This window comes from Maylandia zebra, linkage group LG6 (assembly GCF_041146795.1).
Source record: "Maylandia zebra isolate NMK-2024a linkage group LG6, Mzebra_GT3a, whole genome shotgun sequence".
Classification (NCBI taxonomy): domain Eukaryota; kingdom Metazoa; phylum Chordata; class Actinopteri; order Cichliformes; family Cichlidae; genus Maylandia; species Maylandia zebra.
The window spans coordinates 34,714,640-34,732,821 of NC_135172.1; the positions used below are offsets into that span (position 1 = coordinate 34,714,640).

An 18,182-nucleotide genomic window follows, 5' to 3' on the forward strand; every position below is an offset into this window, starting at 1 on the left:
AATGACCTAAGGATGTGTGTGTATGCCAGAGCACTCTGGAACACACACAGTCTTTGCAGACTACTTGTAGAGGGAGGGCCCAGTGAACCATGTGTCTCAGAATGAAAGCATAATGGTGAAACAGTAAATATGGAACCCCCAGGCCGCCCGACTTGACTGGTTGATGTAGCCTTTTAAGCTTTATACTAGGACATTACTTGTCAAATTGATGGAAATATTTTGATGGGATTTTTAGCAGGAGTGTTTGTAGTGTTTGTAGTAAGTAATTACATTCTCACCCTTTTGGGCACAGTTCATTTTAATGATGTTAACTTTGCCCAAAAGGGTGAGAAACAAAGGGGACCATCTAATTATGTTGGTTCTGAACTTGTCCAATAGAGGTTCAAAATTAGCCTGAAACATGTTAGATATCAAAGGGGGGAATGTAATGCCCAAGTATTTAATACCAGTCTGAAGCCAGCTGAAATCATCTGGCTGGAACAGGGTTTGGGGGCAGTAGGCAGTCAGAGGGAGCGCTTCGGACTTTGACCAATTTCATACTTGAACTTTTATTAATTTTTTCTGTGTGTCTTTTACTTAGCAGTAAAGTGGTAGTTTGTTTTAATAGCTCTCTCTTTAAAAAGGGATTCCTGCTGTCTACTATTTATATTTTATGCCGGCATGGTTGGTGTGGCACACACACAATTTTACAATTTCATTGTACATGCACTGTTAAAAAAAACCATCCTGAAACAACGGTAATATTCCGGCAGCTGGGGCGCCAAAATACGACCGTGAAATAACAGAAAATAACTCCCCATAAAAATACGGTTATTTCCAGTAATGAAAATACAATTAGTTGCGCTAATTTGACATGGGATCTTGCCTTTTTCAAGTGCCGCTAAACATTAAATCAGGAACATGTTAATGTGATTAAACAATGAAATCATCTATAAATAGGGGGAAAAAAACATCTTAAAAAAACGGTAATATTCCGGCAGCTGGGGCGCCAAAATACGACCGTAAAATAACAGAAAATAACTGTCCCATAAAAATACAGTTATTTTCAGTAATGAAAATAGAGTTTGTTGCGCTAATTTGACATGGGATTTGACATTCAAAATGTGAAGTCAAAGTCTATTTACGTAACTTTAATGATATTCTAGAAGAACAGAAGATTACTGTAAAATGCACAGTAAAATACCTTCATATTAGGGTTTTTTCCTATGGTCGCAGCCATACCCGCAACCTTGTTGTTGTTAGTTCACATTCATTGGCCAATGCTTAGCGTCATGTTATTTATAATAATTACAATTCCTACCTCTACATTTCTTTTTCAAAATATATCATTAGCATAGCGTATCCGTGCAATGTTTTACATTGTGGCATGCAGAGAAATCTTAACAAAGAAGCTCACAGAAAGAGATTGAGCTTGTTATTTAACCCCTAGCTGGTAGGGGGAGCTCTTTATTATAACACTTGCCGGTGCTACAATATGCCTCAAGGTTCAGCAACAGCACAACAGAAGTCACTCATGGTACAGCACTCTCTCTACAAAACAACAACTGTCAGTGACGCTGCACCACGGCGTAAACATAACATTCAAGATAACAGTTAAAAGTAACGTAACCATAAACAATAAAACAAGAACATCTGAACAGCAGCACATGTCCCAAGGCATGATGGGAGACATTTCTGGATGTATTTTTACAATCTAAATATGCATATGTACAACAAAATATATTTAACAAACAAGTAAATTGTGTTTTATTACATTTACAGTGATGTTATGTTATTTTACATCTGACGTGTCAGATCACAGTCTACTTATGTAAATGTAATGATATTCTAGAAAAACAGTACACAACTGTAAAATACACAGTAAAATAATTTGACATTACTATTTTTTGGAACAGTGTGTACAATGACAATAAAGGGCTATTCTATTCAATCCTATGCTATTATGGAAAGCTTGTGAAATCTTCTTTAACCACTAGATGGAATGTGTAAGCCCAACTAAGAATGCTCCACCTCATCTGTGTTGATGGTCCAGCTCTACCCCTCCCTTCACATTACTATGGCGTTAAATGACACCTATTGTTGGCATGATTTTTTTTAAACCTGAGAGAATTTCCTGTCAAGGCTCTATATGGACAAACTGAAGCAAAGATGAGGAGACTTCAAAACCTGCTGTTCACCTTTTGCAGTAAGTTGTTTAAACTGGTAAATAACTAAAATATGAAGACCATATAAAGGCTGATGTAGACTAAGTAGTACACATATCTCTTCTAGTAATTTAGGAGCAGTAGGCCAAACGCTTTTTCAGTCTTGGTAATTTCGTTATACAGCACTAACATTGTTAGTATGAAACCTACCATGTTGACTTTTACATTCTTTTTCCAGTTGCTCTGAGGTGTGTGACCAGTGCAGTAGGGGTGATCCATGTAACTGGATATGTGGGGAGTGCGGTTAAAGTTTCCTGCTCCTATGATCAGGGTTACGAGTCTTATGAGAAGTACTTGTGTAAGAATGACTGTGGCAGCAATGATGATGTTCTTATTACAACATCAAATCCAGTGACAAGCAAATACAGGATCCATGATGACAAAACAGCACGAATCTTCACAACGAGCATCTCTGACCTTCGTTCTGTGGATACTGGGAAATACTGGTGTGGAGTGACCATATTTGGAATAGATATCTACACCGAAGTCGAGCTGAAATTAGTCCAAGGTAAATAAACCTTTCCCAAAATCGAATTTTATGTTGAATTGAGGTAAAATCATATGTACAAACCCGTTGTTATTGTATAGGTTCCAATGTAACGACAGACAAAAATATAACTGATAGAACATTACTTGCATTAAATGCTATAAATATGACCTGCACCTCAGTTTTAGCCATTATCAATGTTTCAGTTTAGTTCAGGTTTTTTTAAGATCCATTACATACAATTTTGTTGCAGCAAGCTAATTAAATAAAACATCATATCTGTATTGGCTGTAGCGTGTTTTCTAATGCTGTTGATCTTTTTGACAGACAGCTGCTGTAACAGTGTGAAAGAAGTTGAAAGTTATGCAGGATATTCAGTGTCCTTCAGTTGTCTGTATGAGTCCCAGTACCAGAACAGCCTGAAGTACATCTGCAGAGGAACACGGCCCTCCATGTGTCTGCAACAGGCACTAATCACCTCTTACAACAAACAAAATGGGCGATTCAGATTTGACGAAGAAAATATGTCAACACAACTCACAACAAAGATTAGCAGTTTGACCCAAAGTGATTCAGGGCGTTACCTCTGTGGCATCCAAAGAAACTCTGACCTGCATCTTTTCTGTGCTTTTGAGCTGAAAGTTAAAGGTGAGAGGTCATAGTAACATCTCATTATATCAGCTGACAGAAAACTAATACATTTTACAAACTCTGTAAAATTAATACATTTGTCTTTTTGACAGACCGCTGCTGTGATACTGTGACCAATATTGAAAGTTATGAGGGATACTCTGAGTCCATCAATTGTCCTCATGAGAATCAGTACCAGAACAGCCTGAAGTACATCTGCAGAGGAAACCAGCCCTCCACATGTCTGCAGCGGGCGCTAATAACCTCTAACAACAGAGAAAATGGTCGCTTCAGACTTAATGATGTAAAAATGTCAAGAATATTCACAGTGACAATTAGCAGCTTGACCCAAAGTGATTCAGGGCATTACCTTTGTGGTGTTCAAACAAACTCTGACCATGATGTTTTCTCTGCTGTTGAGCTAAGAGTCAAAGGTGAGAGGTCATAGTAATATCTCATTATACCAACCAAAAGAAAACAGCTTCTTCGAGAAAAAAAAAAAAGTCTTTCTGAAAGTTTAATATTTTTGAATCGTAAATAGTTTTTCTCTTTCCATCTGACAGAGTGGTGCTGTGTCAGGTCAACTAAAATAACAGGTACTGTTGGACAGCCACTAACTCTGCAGTGCCCTTATCCTCAACAACATCAGGATAACAGGAAGTTCCTCTGTAAGGGAGACCACCGCAACAGTTGCAGAGACATGGGGACGAGTCAAAACAGATTTGCACTACAAGATGATATTTATTCCAACTCTTTCTCAGTGACGATCACAAAGATACAAGAGGATGATGCTGGGACATACTGGTGTGGGTCAGACTCACAGTGGAGAGTTGGAAACTACACCAAGATTCAGCTGTCAGTCGGTGAGATGAACACATTTTAATAAAGGAAAAATAGACAGAGCTATGAGTTACATGCTTTTTTTACACTGCTTTTAAAGCATACACTGCGGCTGGTGATTCAGTTGTTTGTAGTGTGATAGAATTATGACAACTCTGCCCTCATAGTGTTTCACACAAAGCACAGAATATATGCCAAACAGAACTAGAGGCCAGTTTTTTTTTTTTATCTTCTTTACTGGATGGTTTGCTACATAAATGACTAAATTAATTAATTATGTCATTAATTAATAATCTAATTTCAGTTGTGTGAATAGTTTAAGATTTTTAGGGTAGGACCCTCTGCACTAGTCATTCTACTAAAACGTGATTCTTGTGTTAAAATAAAGTTTCTAAGAGAACTAAGAGGGTTTTTTCTCCAACAGTCTTTCTGCAGCATACCAGCACTGTACCTTCTACAATAAAAACTCCTGGAAAAACTGTATCTCCTACAGTAGAAAATCTTGTAAAAACTATAACTTCTACATTGCTTTTATCCCCACAAGGGCATGTATCTAGTAAGGGTCCCCAGGCTACCTAAGCCTACCTCGGAATATGACACACAATTGTATCCAGATCCCAAAAAGTTGATTCTGTTCATTTGGATATTGCAGAGGATCAAATAATTATTTTCCACACTCTATATTTCATATTGTTTTCCAGGGGCCAGAGCAGGCAACATTGAGGGAAATGTAAACCTGCCGGCTAAGGGTAAACATAAATACAGTAAAATCATAATATACGTCGGCAGTAATGGCACCCAGTTACGCCAATCGGAGGTCACTAAAGTCAATATTGAATCGGTGTGTAACTTTGCCAAAACAATGTTGGACTCTGTAGTTTTCTCTGGTCCCCTCCCCAATCAGACCAGGAGTGACATGTTTAGCCGCATGTTCTCCTTAAATTGCTGGCTGTCTGAGTGGTGTCCAAGAAACGATGTGGGCTTCATAGATAATTGGCAAACCTTCTGGAGGAAACCTGGTCTTGTTAGGAGAGACGGCATCCATCCCACTTCAGATGGCGCAGCTCTCATTTCTAGAAATATGGACAAATTTATTAAACCCCCCAAAATATGACTATCCAGAGTTGGGACCAGGAAGCAGAGTTGCAGTCTTACACGCCTCTCTGCAGCGTCTCTCCTCCTGCTACCCCCCCAAAAACCCATCTCCATTGAGACTGTGTCAGCTCCCAAACAGACAAAAAAGAAACTAAAAACCAGCAATAAACAACCTTAACGTAAAAAATCACAAAGAAAGAACAATACAGTATCCACATCTGAACCAAAGAGTAAAACAGTGGAATGTGGATTATTAAATATTAGGTCTCTCTCCTCCAAGTCTCTGTTCAGAAGATATCTACACTGATGTCAAGCTGAAATTAGTAAAAGGTAAACAAAGACTTAGTAAAATTCAGTTTGACACTGAGTTACAGTTAATGGGAATTCATAGAAAGTTTCTGCTTGTTCAGGATTATCTGTTTCTGTGCTGTAAAATGTAAAGCACTATATGAGCATCAAATGATGGAAAACTGTCACAAGTTTACAAATATGAAGTTGTTCAATGAGTTAAATATGAAATCCTTAAGTTATATATACAGCTGTTTAATGGGTGTAATATGTCTTCTGATGCTTTTACCCCTGTTGACAGACCACTGCTGTGACACTGTGACTAAAATTCTGAATTATCAGGGATATTCAGTATCCATTAGTTGTCTGTATGAGCCTCAGTACCAGAACAGCCATCTGCAGAGGAAACAGGCACTAATCACCTCTTATAACAAGAAAAATGGACGATTCAGACTTTATGATGATAAAAAGTTAAAAAAAAATTACATACATAAACATCACCAGCTTGAGCTAAGAGGATTCAGGGTATTACCTTTGTGGTGTTCAAAGAAACTCTGATCTGAATGTTTTCATTACATCAGTTGAATATTTGATGATTCTGAAATAACCTTTTTCTTTCATTTATACAGAGTTCTGCTGTGTCAAATCAGCTAAAATAAATGGTACTGTGGGGCATCCACTAACTTTGCAGTGTCCTTATCCTTCACAATACCGGGATAACAGGAAGTTTCTCTGTAAGGGAGACCACCGAAACAACTGCACAGATATGCTGAAGAATCAAAGCAGATTCACACTACAAGATGTTTCTTCCAGCACTTTGATTGTGATAATCTCAAAGCTGGAAGCAGCTGATGCTGGGACATACTGGTGTGGATCAGACTCACAGTGGAGAGTTGGAAACTACACCAAGATTCAGTTGTCAGGTATGTTAAACACTTTTGTACACACTATGATAATACAATAAATGTGTTTGTAGGATATGTGTTTGTTAGAGCTCCATTATGGAAACAGAGTGTAGGTGATCATACAGTTGTCCGAGGTGTGATCAAATAAAAACTGTTAGCCCAGTGCTACCCACCCAAAAAATAAAATAATACAGTTTTTCTCAGTTGCTTTGGTGCATTTCTCACAACAGAATTAAACTTTGCACAACAGTTAGTTCAACCTCCACAACATGTAGTCGTTTTGGCACAACCTTGTGGCGGTTTCATGTTCATTGCGTCCAAAGGCAAATGCCTTTGGACATGAAGCAGTTGAGTAAGTACAAATATCTAAAGAATGGTCACTTTTGACTTGCTATTCATCACTATCTCCTTTCTTTTATCATGAATGTCACAATTATTTATACTTGTACCGGCTGAATAGTCATTGTCCTTACAACTAATAGTCTTCATTTCATTGCTTGTGTCAGTGCACTCAAAATTGTTGAACATCTTGTCAAACACTTTGTACACCCATTTTGAAAACCCTATTTTTAAGGAGTTTCCATGAAACCCCTGCACACGTTTGTATATCTTGACGAAGCGGGATTCAATCTTGCAAAAGGCGTGAACGAAATCACATTGGAGAAATAGCCACCATTGATGTCCCAGGCCAACGAGGAGGAAATATTACAATGTGTGCAGCAATCTCAGAAAATGGCGTTCACACCCATATTCCTCGTATTGGTGCATACAATACACAACACCGGTTGGCTTTTCTGGACGCTCTTTATAGGGACCTAATCCCACAAAATGAAAGGGATGATCCTGGTGACAATCGGACAATGTATGTAGTGGTTTGGGATAATGTTAGCTTCCATCACTCTGCTGTAGTCGGGCAGTGGTTTGCAGCACACGACAGGATACTTATGGAGTTTCTTCCTCCTTACACTCCATTCCTAAATCCAATTGAGGAGTTTTTCTCTTCCTGGAGGTGGAAGGTATATGACAGGCATCCACATACCCAAATGACCCTGCTAGCAGCTATGGATGCAGCTTGTGATGACATCACAGCAGAGTCCTGCAGAGAGTGGAGTTGACACTCCAGAAGATACTTTCCCCGATGCATCGATAGAGCTGACATTCGCTGTGATGTTGATGCAAATATGTGGGCAGACAGACGGGAGCGTCTAGATATCAATGATTGATATGCAGCAGTGTCTGTTTTTCAGTTTTGTTTTTTTGTTTCATAACCACTGGAGTGAGGTTTACTGTCTAAGTGAGTTTATGTTTGCTGTAAAATGTTTGATTTACTGTATTTCCCCAGTTTGCACAATGCTGTGAACAGTTTCAATTAAATATTATCAAGAGTGCATATGGAGTGTCTTGATTTTCCTTTACAATTTATGGTTTTCAACATGCCATGCATGCTGTCCAGACTTGACATGTCATTGGGAAGCACCTACAAAGAAATCCGTCACAATGAGAACATGTTCAAACCATTTGATTTTGTGACCAAAGGTGCTGGTGTAATGACTTGTAATTGTGACAGCCCTGACACTTTGATTGATATAAGTACTTGCTTTTGATGAATGTATTATCTGTTTTGATTAAGGGACTTGCTTTTGAAGCATTGACTACTTATTTTGAACAACTGACTTTTCTTTTTGATGAAGTGACTCACTTTTGCAAGTTATCCACCATGTTTTGCAGTTTGCACTAATTGTTTTGAGAAGAGCCTTAGTAGTGGTGCAGAGATCAATTCTGTTGTGAGAAATGCACCAAAGCAACTGAGAAAAACTGTAACATTCGTAGATACTACAAGAACAGTCCATAGTTTTGTTGGGAGGTATAACTTGTCTGTTAAGAAAATGTAAGCATTGTGGAAATGTGTTCACTGACTGCATATTGGGTGAACACGACATGAAATGTGTGAATGGTATGGCCACAACAGACCGATGCTGTGCTAATTGTGTTTAGAGTTTTGCAAATGTGACAACTGTTTGGACAAACGCTTGTTAGCGACTGTAAAAAACTGTAAATATTATCAAGAGTGCATATGGAGTGTCTTGATTTTCCTTTACAATTTATGGTTTTCAACATGCCATGCATGCTGTCCAGACTTGACATGTCATTGGGAAGCACCTACAAAGAAATCCGTCACAATGAGAACATGTTCAAACCATTTGATTTTGTGACCAAAGGTGCTGGTGTAATGACTTGTAATTGTGACAGCCCTGACACTTTGATTGATATAAGTACTTGCTTTTGATGAATGTATTATCTGTTTTGATTAAGGGACTTGCTTTTGAAGCATTGACTACTTATTTTGAACAACTGACTTTTCTTTTTGATGAAGTGACTCACTTTTGCAAGTTATCCACCATGTTTTGCAGTTTGCACTAATTGTTTTGAGAAGAGCCTTAGTAGTGGTGCAGAGATCAATTCTGTTGTGAGAAATGCACCAAAGCAACTGAGAAAAACTGTAAAATACACAAAACAATAACTGAGCCCTACTTAGTACTGCTGGTAAATCACGACTATATATATATATATACATGTATGTATGTATGTATACAGACAGACAGACAGACAGACAGACAGACAGACAGACAGATAGATAGATAGATAGATAGATAGATAGATAGATAGATAGATAGATAGATAGATAGATAGATAGACAGACAGACAGACAGACAGACAGACAGACAGACAGACAGACAGACAGACAGACAGACAGACAGATAGATAGATAGATAGATAGATAGATAGATAGATAGATAGATAGATAGATAGATAGATAGATAGATAGATAGATAGATAGATAGATAGATAGATAAAATTTAAGATTTTGTATTATGTTTATTCAGATCTTTAGTTAAATTTCCAAACCTTTGACTTAGTCTTTTTAGAATTTTTGGTTAATACTCCGTCTCTGTCCATTAAAATGAATCTACAATTAAACAACTGGAGAGGAACAAATAATTATTTCCCACTTTGTTAGGGTGTCAGTTTAAGACATTTGGATTGAAAAATAGAGCAGTGAAAAGTAAAATGTCCATGATACACAGAAATCTTTTGAAAACAGCCCAGCACTCGCCTTTGGCGGATATCCTTCAGATAAGCCGAGAAAATCAATTTCCTTCCCTTGCCTGCAGTATTACTACACTACACACTACGCAGTATTAGTACACAGTGAGCCCCCTGCTGGTGATGTATTAGTGTAACACTGATTATAAGAGTAGGAATAGAGAATTATCCACAGTGTGTTTATTTCCTAACAAACTGTCAGTCACATGTTGTTAATAAATGAGTGCTCAGAGTCCTTGTTTGCATAATTAGTTCCTTTGTGTATCTGGTTTAAAAACACCTACATGGCAAAAAAAAAAAAAAACAACCCTGTGTGATTGGACTTTTTATAGTTTTGGACTACTCCCTTTAAGAAAATCATGGCGATGACACCATTCACCTGTGTGCAGCTGTGTTTTTAAGCAGTTATGCTGAACTGTTAGTCAACTAATTAGTGCAGAGGTCTTATTTTGTTGTTCTGTACAATAAGTTTCTTTGACAAACTGCTTTCATTTTATGGGCTTGGTTGGCTCAATAATTGATAGTTTCTGTTTAATGATGAGTAAAGAAAGGTAGGATCAAAAGTAATGAAAACTAGAGTATTTACAGCAACAGGATTTGCAAGGTTTGGGGTTTTGTTTTAAATGTGAGATAAAAATGTTGCAGACTTCTTTTGCAGTCATTGCTTTTATCCCAACAAGGGCATGTATCAATAAGGGTCCCCAGGCTACCTAAGCCTACCTCAGAATATGACACAATTGTATCCAGATCCCAAAAGGTTGATTCTGTTCATTTGGATATTTGAGAGGATCAAATAATTATTTTCTCCACTCTACACTGTAAAAAAAACAAAATCCTAAAAAAAACCAGGAATATTTCGGCAGCTGGGGCGCCAAAATAATACCAGAAAATAACAGAAAATAACTTTGAGTAATGACAATACAGTTTGTTGCCCTAATTTTACATGGGATTTTGCCTTTATCAAGTGCTTTTAAACATTAAATTAGGAACATTTTAATGTGATTAAACAATGAAATTACCTATAAACAAGGTCAATGAATGCGGCAATATGAATAATAATACTTAAATGTACAGAAATATACAGTTAACAGTTGGTTTAAATAATAATGGATTGCAGTTATATAGCACTTTTCGAGACCCTCAAAGCGCTTTACAATTCCACTATTCATTCACTCTCACATTCACACACTGGTGGAGGCAAGCTACAGTTGTAGCCACAGCTGCCCTGGGACAGACTGACAGAGGCGAGGCTGCCATATCGCGCCATCAGCCCCTCTGGCCATCACCAGTAGGTGAAGTGTCTTGCCCAAGGATGAAACGAGAGAGACTGTTGAACCGGCAACCTTCTAATTACAAGGCAAACTGCCAACTCTTGAGCCAACTCTTGAGCTACGATCGCCCTAAATAACAATGATAATAATAATCATTTGATGTAAAAAAAGTTTATAAGAATCATTTTATATATTTTTCCATAGCATTACATTTGAATTAAACAGTTCAATCTTTCAAATAAAGGACAAATATTTGTGAAATTATGATACATTTGTGAATGTATTTTAACAATCTAAATATGCATATGTACAGACAAATACATTTACAAAACAAGAAAATTATGTTTTATTACATTTACAGTGATTTTACGTTAATTTACATTTGAAATGTAAAATCACAGTCTATTTATGTAAATTTAATCATATTCTAGAAAAACAGTACAAAACTGTAAAATACACAGTAAAATACTTTTATATTACAATTTTTTTTTACAGTGTATATTTCATATGTTACAAGTAGATTTGACCTGCTACATACTAAAGATAAGAATGAAATTCTTTCTACATAATGAGACAGGAAGGAAAGAGTGAGCGGCATGCGATAAATTTTTAGTTTATCATCTCCTGTCATTGTATTACAGTCTGTGTTAATATAACGTTGCTAAGAGCACTTATAGTTATTTTCACTTGCAGTCTTTCCACAGAGCACTCTGGGAAAAAAGAACCCAGGTAAATAACTTAAAGATATATTATATATGTATGACTGTCAATGTGTACTTCTGTGTTATGAGAACAATAGTTTTTTGTTTGTTTGTTTTTCAGCACTCTATGTGATACCCCCTGTACTGCTTTTGATATGTATCCTCGTTCTTGTTTATAAGTACAGACATTCCAGGATTGAAGGTATCTTTTATTATCATATGCACAGAGAGACCCTTACACTCAAATGTGCATGCAAATACAGCATAACCATATTTAATGCTGTGTGTTTTCAGAAGCTGTTCTCTCCCTGCGGAGAAATGCATCTAGGAAAAAGAGTTCAAAGAAGGTGATTGGTGCAGCACAAAGTGAAGTAAGAAAACTAAAGTGTAAAGTCTTAATAGAGAAGTATGTTTGTCTCACACTCAATTATGAATATTTAGGATTAAAAAAAACTGACTTTTTACTGTTTGTTGGGTTTAATATGCAAGATTAGTTTGGAATGTGGGACAACTGGAATTTAATTGGATCTCCCATTTGGATTTGTTATGTCTACATTCATTTACAGATGAGGACACAATTATTAGCCCCACCCTGTGAAACCCATAGGGTGGGGCTGTTTTTTTTTTTTTTAACAGAACAAGTGAATTTAACACAGCATTTCTAAACAAACTAATTTGCACACTTTCACAGAAACATTTGGGGGAAATAATACCAGAATCAATGCAGTGTTTCTGGTGTTTATAAGACGACTATAGTGGCAGCCTAACAGAAACTTTCCTGACTTCAGCCCACAGATACATGTGACCATTGAATTGCTTCTCTGTTCATTATTTTCTGTCCCTCTAGTGTCCACTGGGTGGCGTATTTTTCCACACAAGACAACAATTGTGACTATCATAGTCAGTATAATAAGCCCTATTAAAAACTGACCTTTTTCATTCAGCCATAGAACTGCTGCTATGCAAGGATGTGGTTAAAACTCTGGGTTATGTTCCAGTTTACAAACAGTTCAAAAACTTCAGCAAATCTGTTTAGATTTGAGAAAAATACTTTTAGATGTAGAAAGTTATTACAGGATTTCAAAATGTCAAGAACTGGAGTGAAATCAGTAAATTCAATGAAAGTGACACGTTTTGGAACAAGCCTGGGAGAGGTAGGAAAGAAACGATCTCAAAGACTCTGGAAAGAAAACTTTGTGATTATGCTGTAGGGATGCTCCAGTGCATCTGGAACTGGGAAACTTGTGAAAGTGGAAGGAATCGTAAAGATATAAAGATATGTGAATATTATGAAAGACAACCTCAAGCAGTTAGTAGCACATCTAGGTCTGGGTCACTACAGTGACTCAAAAGATACCTCACTCTTGGTGAAGAATGACCTCCAGAAGACCAAAGTGAACATCTCTGACTGACTTGCTGAAAGCCCTGACTTTAATTCTATTTCAAATGTGTGGGGTGAACGAAAGACCAAGGTCCATGCCAGAAGACCATCAAACCTGGAGGAACTTAAAAGATGCAACAAAGACAAATGGGCCAGGATTGCCCAGGAGATATGTGTGGGATTTGTTGAAAACTATAAAAAAAAAATGACTGCAGTCTGTTGTCTAGCAAAAAGGATACACAATGGACCTAAATCAAGAAGGCTAATCGTTTTTGATGCTTATAGTTTTTGGTTTTTGTGAAATAATTTTAAATCTGTGTGCAAAGTAAATAAATTAAGCATCCAAATTAAAACTAGGCCGTTTGGAAAAGCTGTGTTAAAAGTTCCTTTTTTCATGTGTTAGAATCTGTATCTAGAATCAGTATTTTGATGGCAGTGCAGTGTATGCATATTTTTATATTTATAAAAAGAAAGTTGACTTGTGAGACTTTATCAAAGGTGTAAGCATAACAGCAGATGCCTTTGTGTCAAAGTAACTGAGGATAAAGCACAAAAAAACATGAAGGAGATTTTCCTGGCCTGGCTTTTTATAGCAGATAACCTTATAAATAATTAGCAGTAGAAAAAAAACGAACAAAAACATGAATCAACATATGAATATTATCTGATGCTGCTAAAGTGGAGCAGAGCAAAGTTATAGAGGCTTTATTAGAGCCAAGCATTTTTTAATTTTGCAGAATTTTTAAAAAGTTTACATGTCTTCAGTATTGAACACCAGGAATAAGGTTTTTTTGTCAGAAGTCATTTAAGTTAAAACTAAATAAATAAATTAAAAAAAACAGTGGCCGAGAGCACATTACGGTAGACTGGTGGGTAATAAGCAAGCAAATAATGCAAAAAAAAAAAAAAAGATTTGAGATGGGAAACTTTTCTTGAAGTACACTGAGAGAGAGAGAGAGAGAGAGAGAGAGAGAGAGAGAGAGAGAGAGCTGTGCATGAAGTGTGATTTTATCGTGGTGGAGACAAAGTAAGAGGGAATTCATGACGATGTTTATGTGAAGCAAAATGTGAAGCCTAGTTTGCATCTTCTTTTGCTGCTGGTTCACTCAATTTTGGTTGGAGAGAGACAAAAACCTGCAGCTTCTGAATGTAGCACAAAAAAAAAATAAAGCGCGGACCCAACGCATCGGAAACAGTGAGATGTCGGCTTTCAGCGTGTACGTGTACATGCCGTCAGGTGAGAAAGCCAACATCTCACTGACTCTGATGCGTCGGCGGGTCCTTGTGTCTTTGTGCAGAATCGGTTTACCTGCTGTTTAACCTGAGATTCTGGTGTTCAGGGCAAAATAAATTTATACTTAAAAATTGTTAAAAAAACTCAGGATTTTAATGAATCAATATCGCGTTATTCAAGCTAGAATCGATTCTAATCGGAAAAATTATAATCAAAACCCACCCCTACGTCTACACTACAACTTGACTCACTGTTAAGGTGTACAACCATAAGGAAATACTTCTACTGGCTTTAGTGTAATTGTAGAACATTTCTAAATGTGTCCACAACTCATTTCTCTGCAACACGTGTCATTCATTTGTTCTGTTTAATGTGTCTTGATTCTTTTTTAGATTTATAAAAATCAAGGTGTGGTGACCTCCAATGACCAAAGCACCAGTAACGTCTATGAAGAAGTAGATGTAGAAGTACACTACGAAAACTTGACCGCAAGTGAATAAATCTACTGCAATGAAAATTTCCATAAACCCAACAGAAGATACAGTTCAGTCCATAAATATTTGGACAGAGACAACTATTTTCTCATTTTGGTTCTTCAAATGAAACAACTCAGATGCAGCTGAAGAGACTCAAAAGTAATTGGACAAATTAAATAGGTGAAAATAAAATGTTAATTTCTAATACATGATTGAAACCCTTTGCTGGCAATTACACCCCCAAGTCTTGAACTCATGGACATCACCGGTTACTATGTTTCCTTCTTTTAAATCTTCAACAAATGAAATGCACGCCCACTTGGGTTAAGATCAGGTCACCCACTTGGCCATTCAAAAATATTCCACATCTTTGGTTTAATAAACTCCTGGGTTGCTTTGTCTGTATGTTTTGGGTCATTGTCCATCTGTACAAGTCCATCTGCCCAATCAATTTGACTGCATTTGGCCTGATTTGAGCAGACAGTATGTCTGAACACCTCAGAATTCCATTGGCTGCTTCTGTCCTGTGTCACATCATTAATAAACACTAGTGTCCCAGTGCCACTGGCAGTCATGCACGCCCAAGCACACTGCCTCTGCCGTGTTTTACAGAAGATGTGGAATGCTTTGGATCATAAGCCATTCCACGCCAGCGTAGACTTGGATATCGATACACCTACGTCCTGGAGAGTGCTGTCACTTGGTTGGCTGTTGTAAACGGGTTTCTCTTCACCATGAAATGATTCTGCGATCATCTACCAAAGTTGTCTTCCATGAACATCCAAGTCTTCTTGCGTTGCTGAGTTTACCAGTGCTTGCTTTCTTTCTTTCTTTCTTTCTTTCTTTCTTTCTTTCTTTCTTTCTTTCTTTCTTTCTTTCTTTCTCAGGATGTACCAAACTGTAGATATTATCATTTCAAACATTGAAGCAATTTCTCAGATGGGTTTTTCTGTTTTCTCAGCTTAAGGATGGCTTTTTTCACCTGCATGGAGAACTCCTTTGGATGCATGTTGTCTGTTCACAGCAAAATATTCCAAATGCAAGCATGACGCATCAAATCAACTCCAGGCCCTTTATCTGCTTAATTAATAATGACATAATACAGGAAGTGCCCACACGTGCCCATGAAACAGCCTTTGAGTTGTCCAGTTACTTCTGGTCCCTTTATAAAGCGGTTGGCACATGTTAAGAAGCTGAAACTCCAAAACTCTTTATTCAATTTGACTGTGGATACCCTCAAATGAAAGCTGAGAGTCTACGCATTATGTCCATGTCCACTGTATAACTATAATTAGAATATGTTCTGGCAAAGAGGTATAAAAACAATTATAAATGGACCTAACTGGAAGTAGCACTTGCATCTGTAGTTACTAGCTTTGATTTTAATTGCTTAGTGTTCATAAAAATATCTGCTGTTTTTTTAATGTGAAAATCTAATAATGCAAAATTTCACATGATTTTTAAGTGAACAAATACAAAAGTGGAACACAATCAAATGTGTTTACATACAGTAATAAAACATTACATTTATTCAATTTTATATATTCGTTTTTGTTTGGTTTATTGTTTTGAACTATTTAAAGAAGTCCCCACTTTGCTGAAAATGTCAGTTTTAGACATTTGGAGTCAAAAATACAGCAGTGAAAGGTAAAATGTTCATGATACACAGAAACATCTACAAAACTTTCAACTTGAACATTTGACAAAACTTTCATATTGTATAAATTATCTTCCTTTACGTGCAATATTACTGGTTAGTGTTTCACAGTGAGCCCCCTGCTGGTGATGTATTTGTTTAACACTGATTATTAGAGTAGGAATAGAAGATTACCTACGATATGCATATATCCTAATGACCTGTTAGTCACAGGTTGTTAACAAATGAGTGCTTGTTTGCATAACTAGTCCCTTTGTCTATCTGCTTTCTAAACACCAAGATGGCAAAAAAAACTCCGTGTTATTGGGCTGTTTACTAATTTGTACCACTGTGTCTTTTTCATGTTAACATCAGTCCTACATAAGAAAATCATGGTAATGACACAATGCACCTGTTCTGTTTGAGCAATGATGCTGAACTGTTTATTAATTAATATAAAGCTCTCCAGGCTTTTGGCTGTCTTATTTTGTTGTTCTGTAAAATAAGCTTCTCTGTGTAAGCTTATTGGCTCAATTAGCTCTTTCAAAACTTTTTGATATACCACATTTTTCAAATCTACTAAATGCATTTTATTTGCAAGCAGCTTAGTGTATGTTTAATAAAAATTGCAGTATATTATATAAAATTGCCTCATGATTTCTCAGGATAAGAGTCTGAGAAAATGTATTATCTGTGTTTGTTATTAATTAAAAATGTACAAAAACAACTAGCGTACTGTAAAGAAATGTGTAACATAAAAATAAAAAAGCAGCAGGTTCCTGCTTCCTTCCTTGTCATCATCAAGGGAACAGATTTTGAGGTGGATGAGTACTACAGACACCCAAGATAATAACGATGAAGGTGTTTTTAAAAAGGGCCAGAGCTGCCTTTGCCTATATCTAATGACAGTTATCATTGTTACGGCCTTTGCAGGTTATCCTGTGAAACTGACCTTGTGTGGGTTTGTCCTGCTGTCTTCCTGCCTTAGTTGCCACCCTTTTGTACAGCTGACTCTAATCAGCAATTAGGAGTACTTAAGGCCAGGGAAAGGTGTGCTCTAATGCCAGAGAGCCTTGTTGGTTTTGTAGCTAGTGAGCTGTGAATGCATATGTGGTGAAGGTGACAGCTGAAACTAACAGCTGACAGTAAATATGGCCGAAAGCACAGCACCCAACCGAGTAAGGCGAGGAAACAACTTACCTGGCAGAAAATATAAGTTCTGGGAATAGCACAAACCTGTGTAACTATACTAAGCAATAAGTATCGAAAGAGAGCAGTGGCAGCAAAAACACGCCAGCGTTCAGTCCCTCAAAAGACCTGCTCCCTTAACTATGATCTCCAATCTATGGATGTTGGGAAATACTGGTGTCCAGTGACCAGAACATTTGATGATATGTAGACTGAAGTCGAGCTGAAAGTAGTACAAAGTAAATGTTTTTTAAGGTTTCATGAAATCTGAGTTGACAGCAATCGCTTCAATGTGTCAGGTCAGAACACTTATAAATGTTCAGATGAGAGTGGCAGACTCCAAGAATTAGGTTGTTATACGTGTGTGTGTGTGTTTTCTGTAGACAATGCAAAGCAAACAAATATCAGAAACCGAATTACATTGCATTACCTTAATTACATAGTTAAAGGCAAGGACTTCAGTTTGCATGTCTATAAACAGTGGTACAAGTGGTACAAGTAACTGTTTAACTCTAATTCTGAGCTAATTAATAATGGAATAACTGGTCCGTTAGTCTTTATTAGAAGTATCTGTGCAAGCCCCAAAATGAAGATGATTTTTTTTAACTTGTCATCATAAGACTATAAATTCTCCCCATTTTGAATTAGGTTCAAGCTTTGGGACTGACACAAAATCAGGGGATTAATGATGCTTTTATATTAATGAATGCTTAATGTTAACAGGATGAAACACAAAGCCTC

The 18,182-nt window shown here is 37.0% G+C and overlaps 1 protein-coding gene across 1 annotated transcript; it reads left to right on the forward strand.

The window, feature by feature from the left end:
* Window positions 1-2,106: 2,106 nt before the first annotated feature.
* Window positions 2,107-16,980, forward strand: LOC101477127 (polymeric immunoglobulin receptor). Its single transcript, XM_024802936.2, has 10 exons — window positions 2,107-2,185; window positions 2,383-2,712; window positions 3,019-3,339; window positions 3,435-3,755; window positions 3,885-4,184; window positions 6,174-6,467; window positions 11,519-11,554; window positions 11,648-11,728; window positions 11,821-11,897; window positions 14,534-16,980. Exons 1-10 carry the CDS (start codon window positions 2,149-2,151, stop codon window positions 14,639-14,641), a joined length of 1,905 nt encoding a protein of 634 aa, XP_024658704.2. The 5' UTR covers window positions 2,107-2,148; the 3' UTR covers window positions 14,642-16,980.
* Window positions 16,981-18,182: the final 1,202 nt, after the last annotated feature.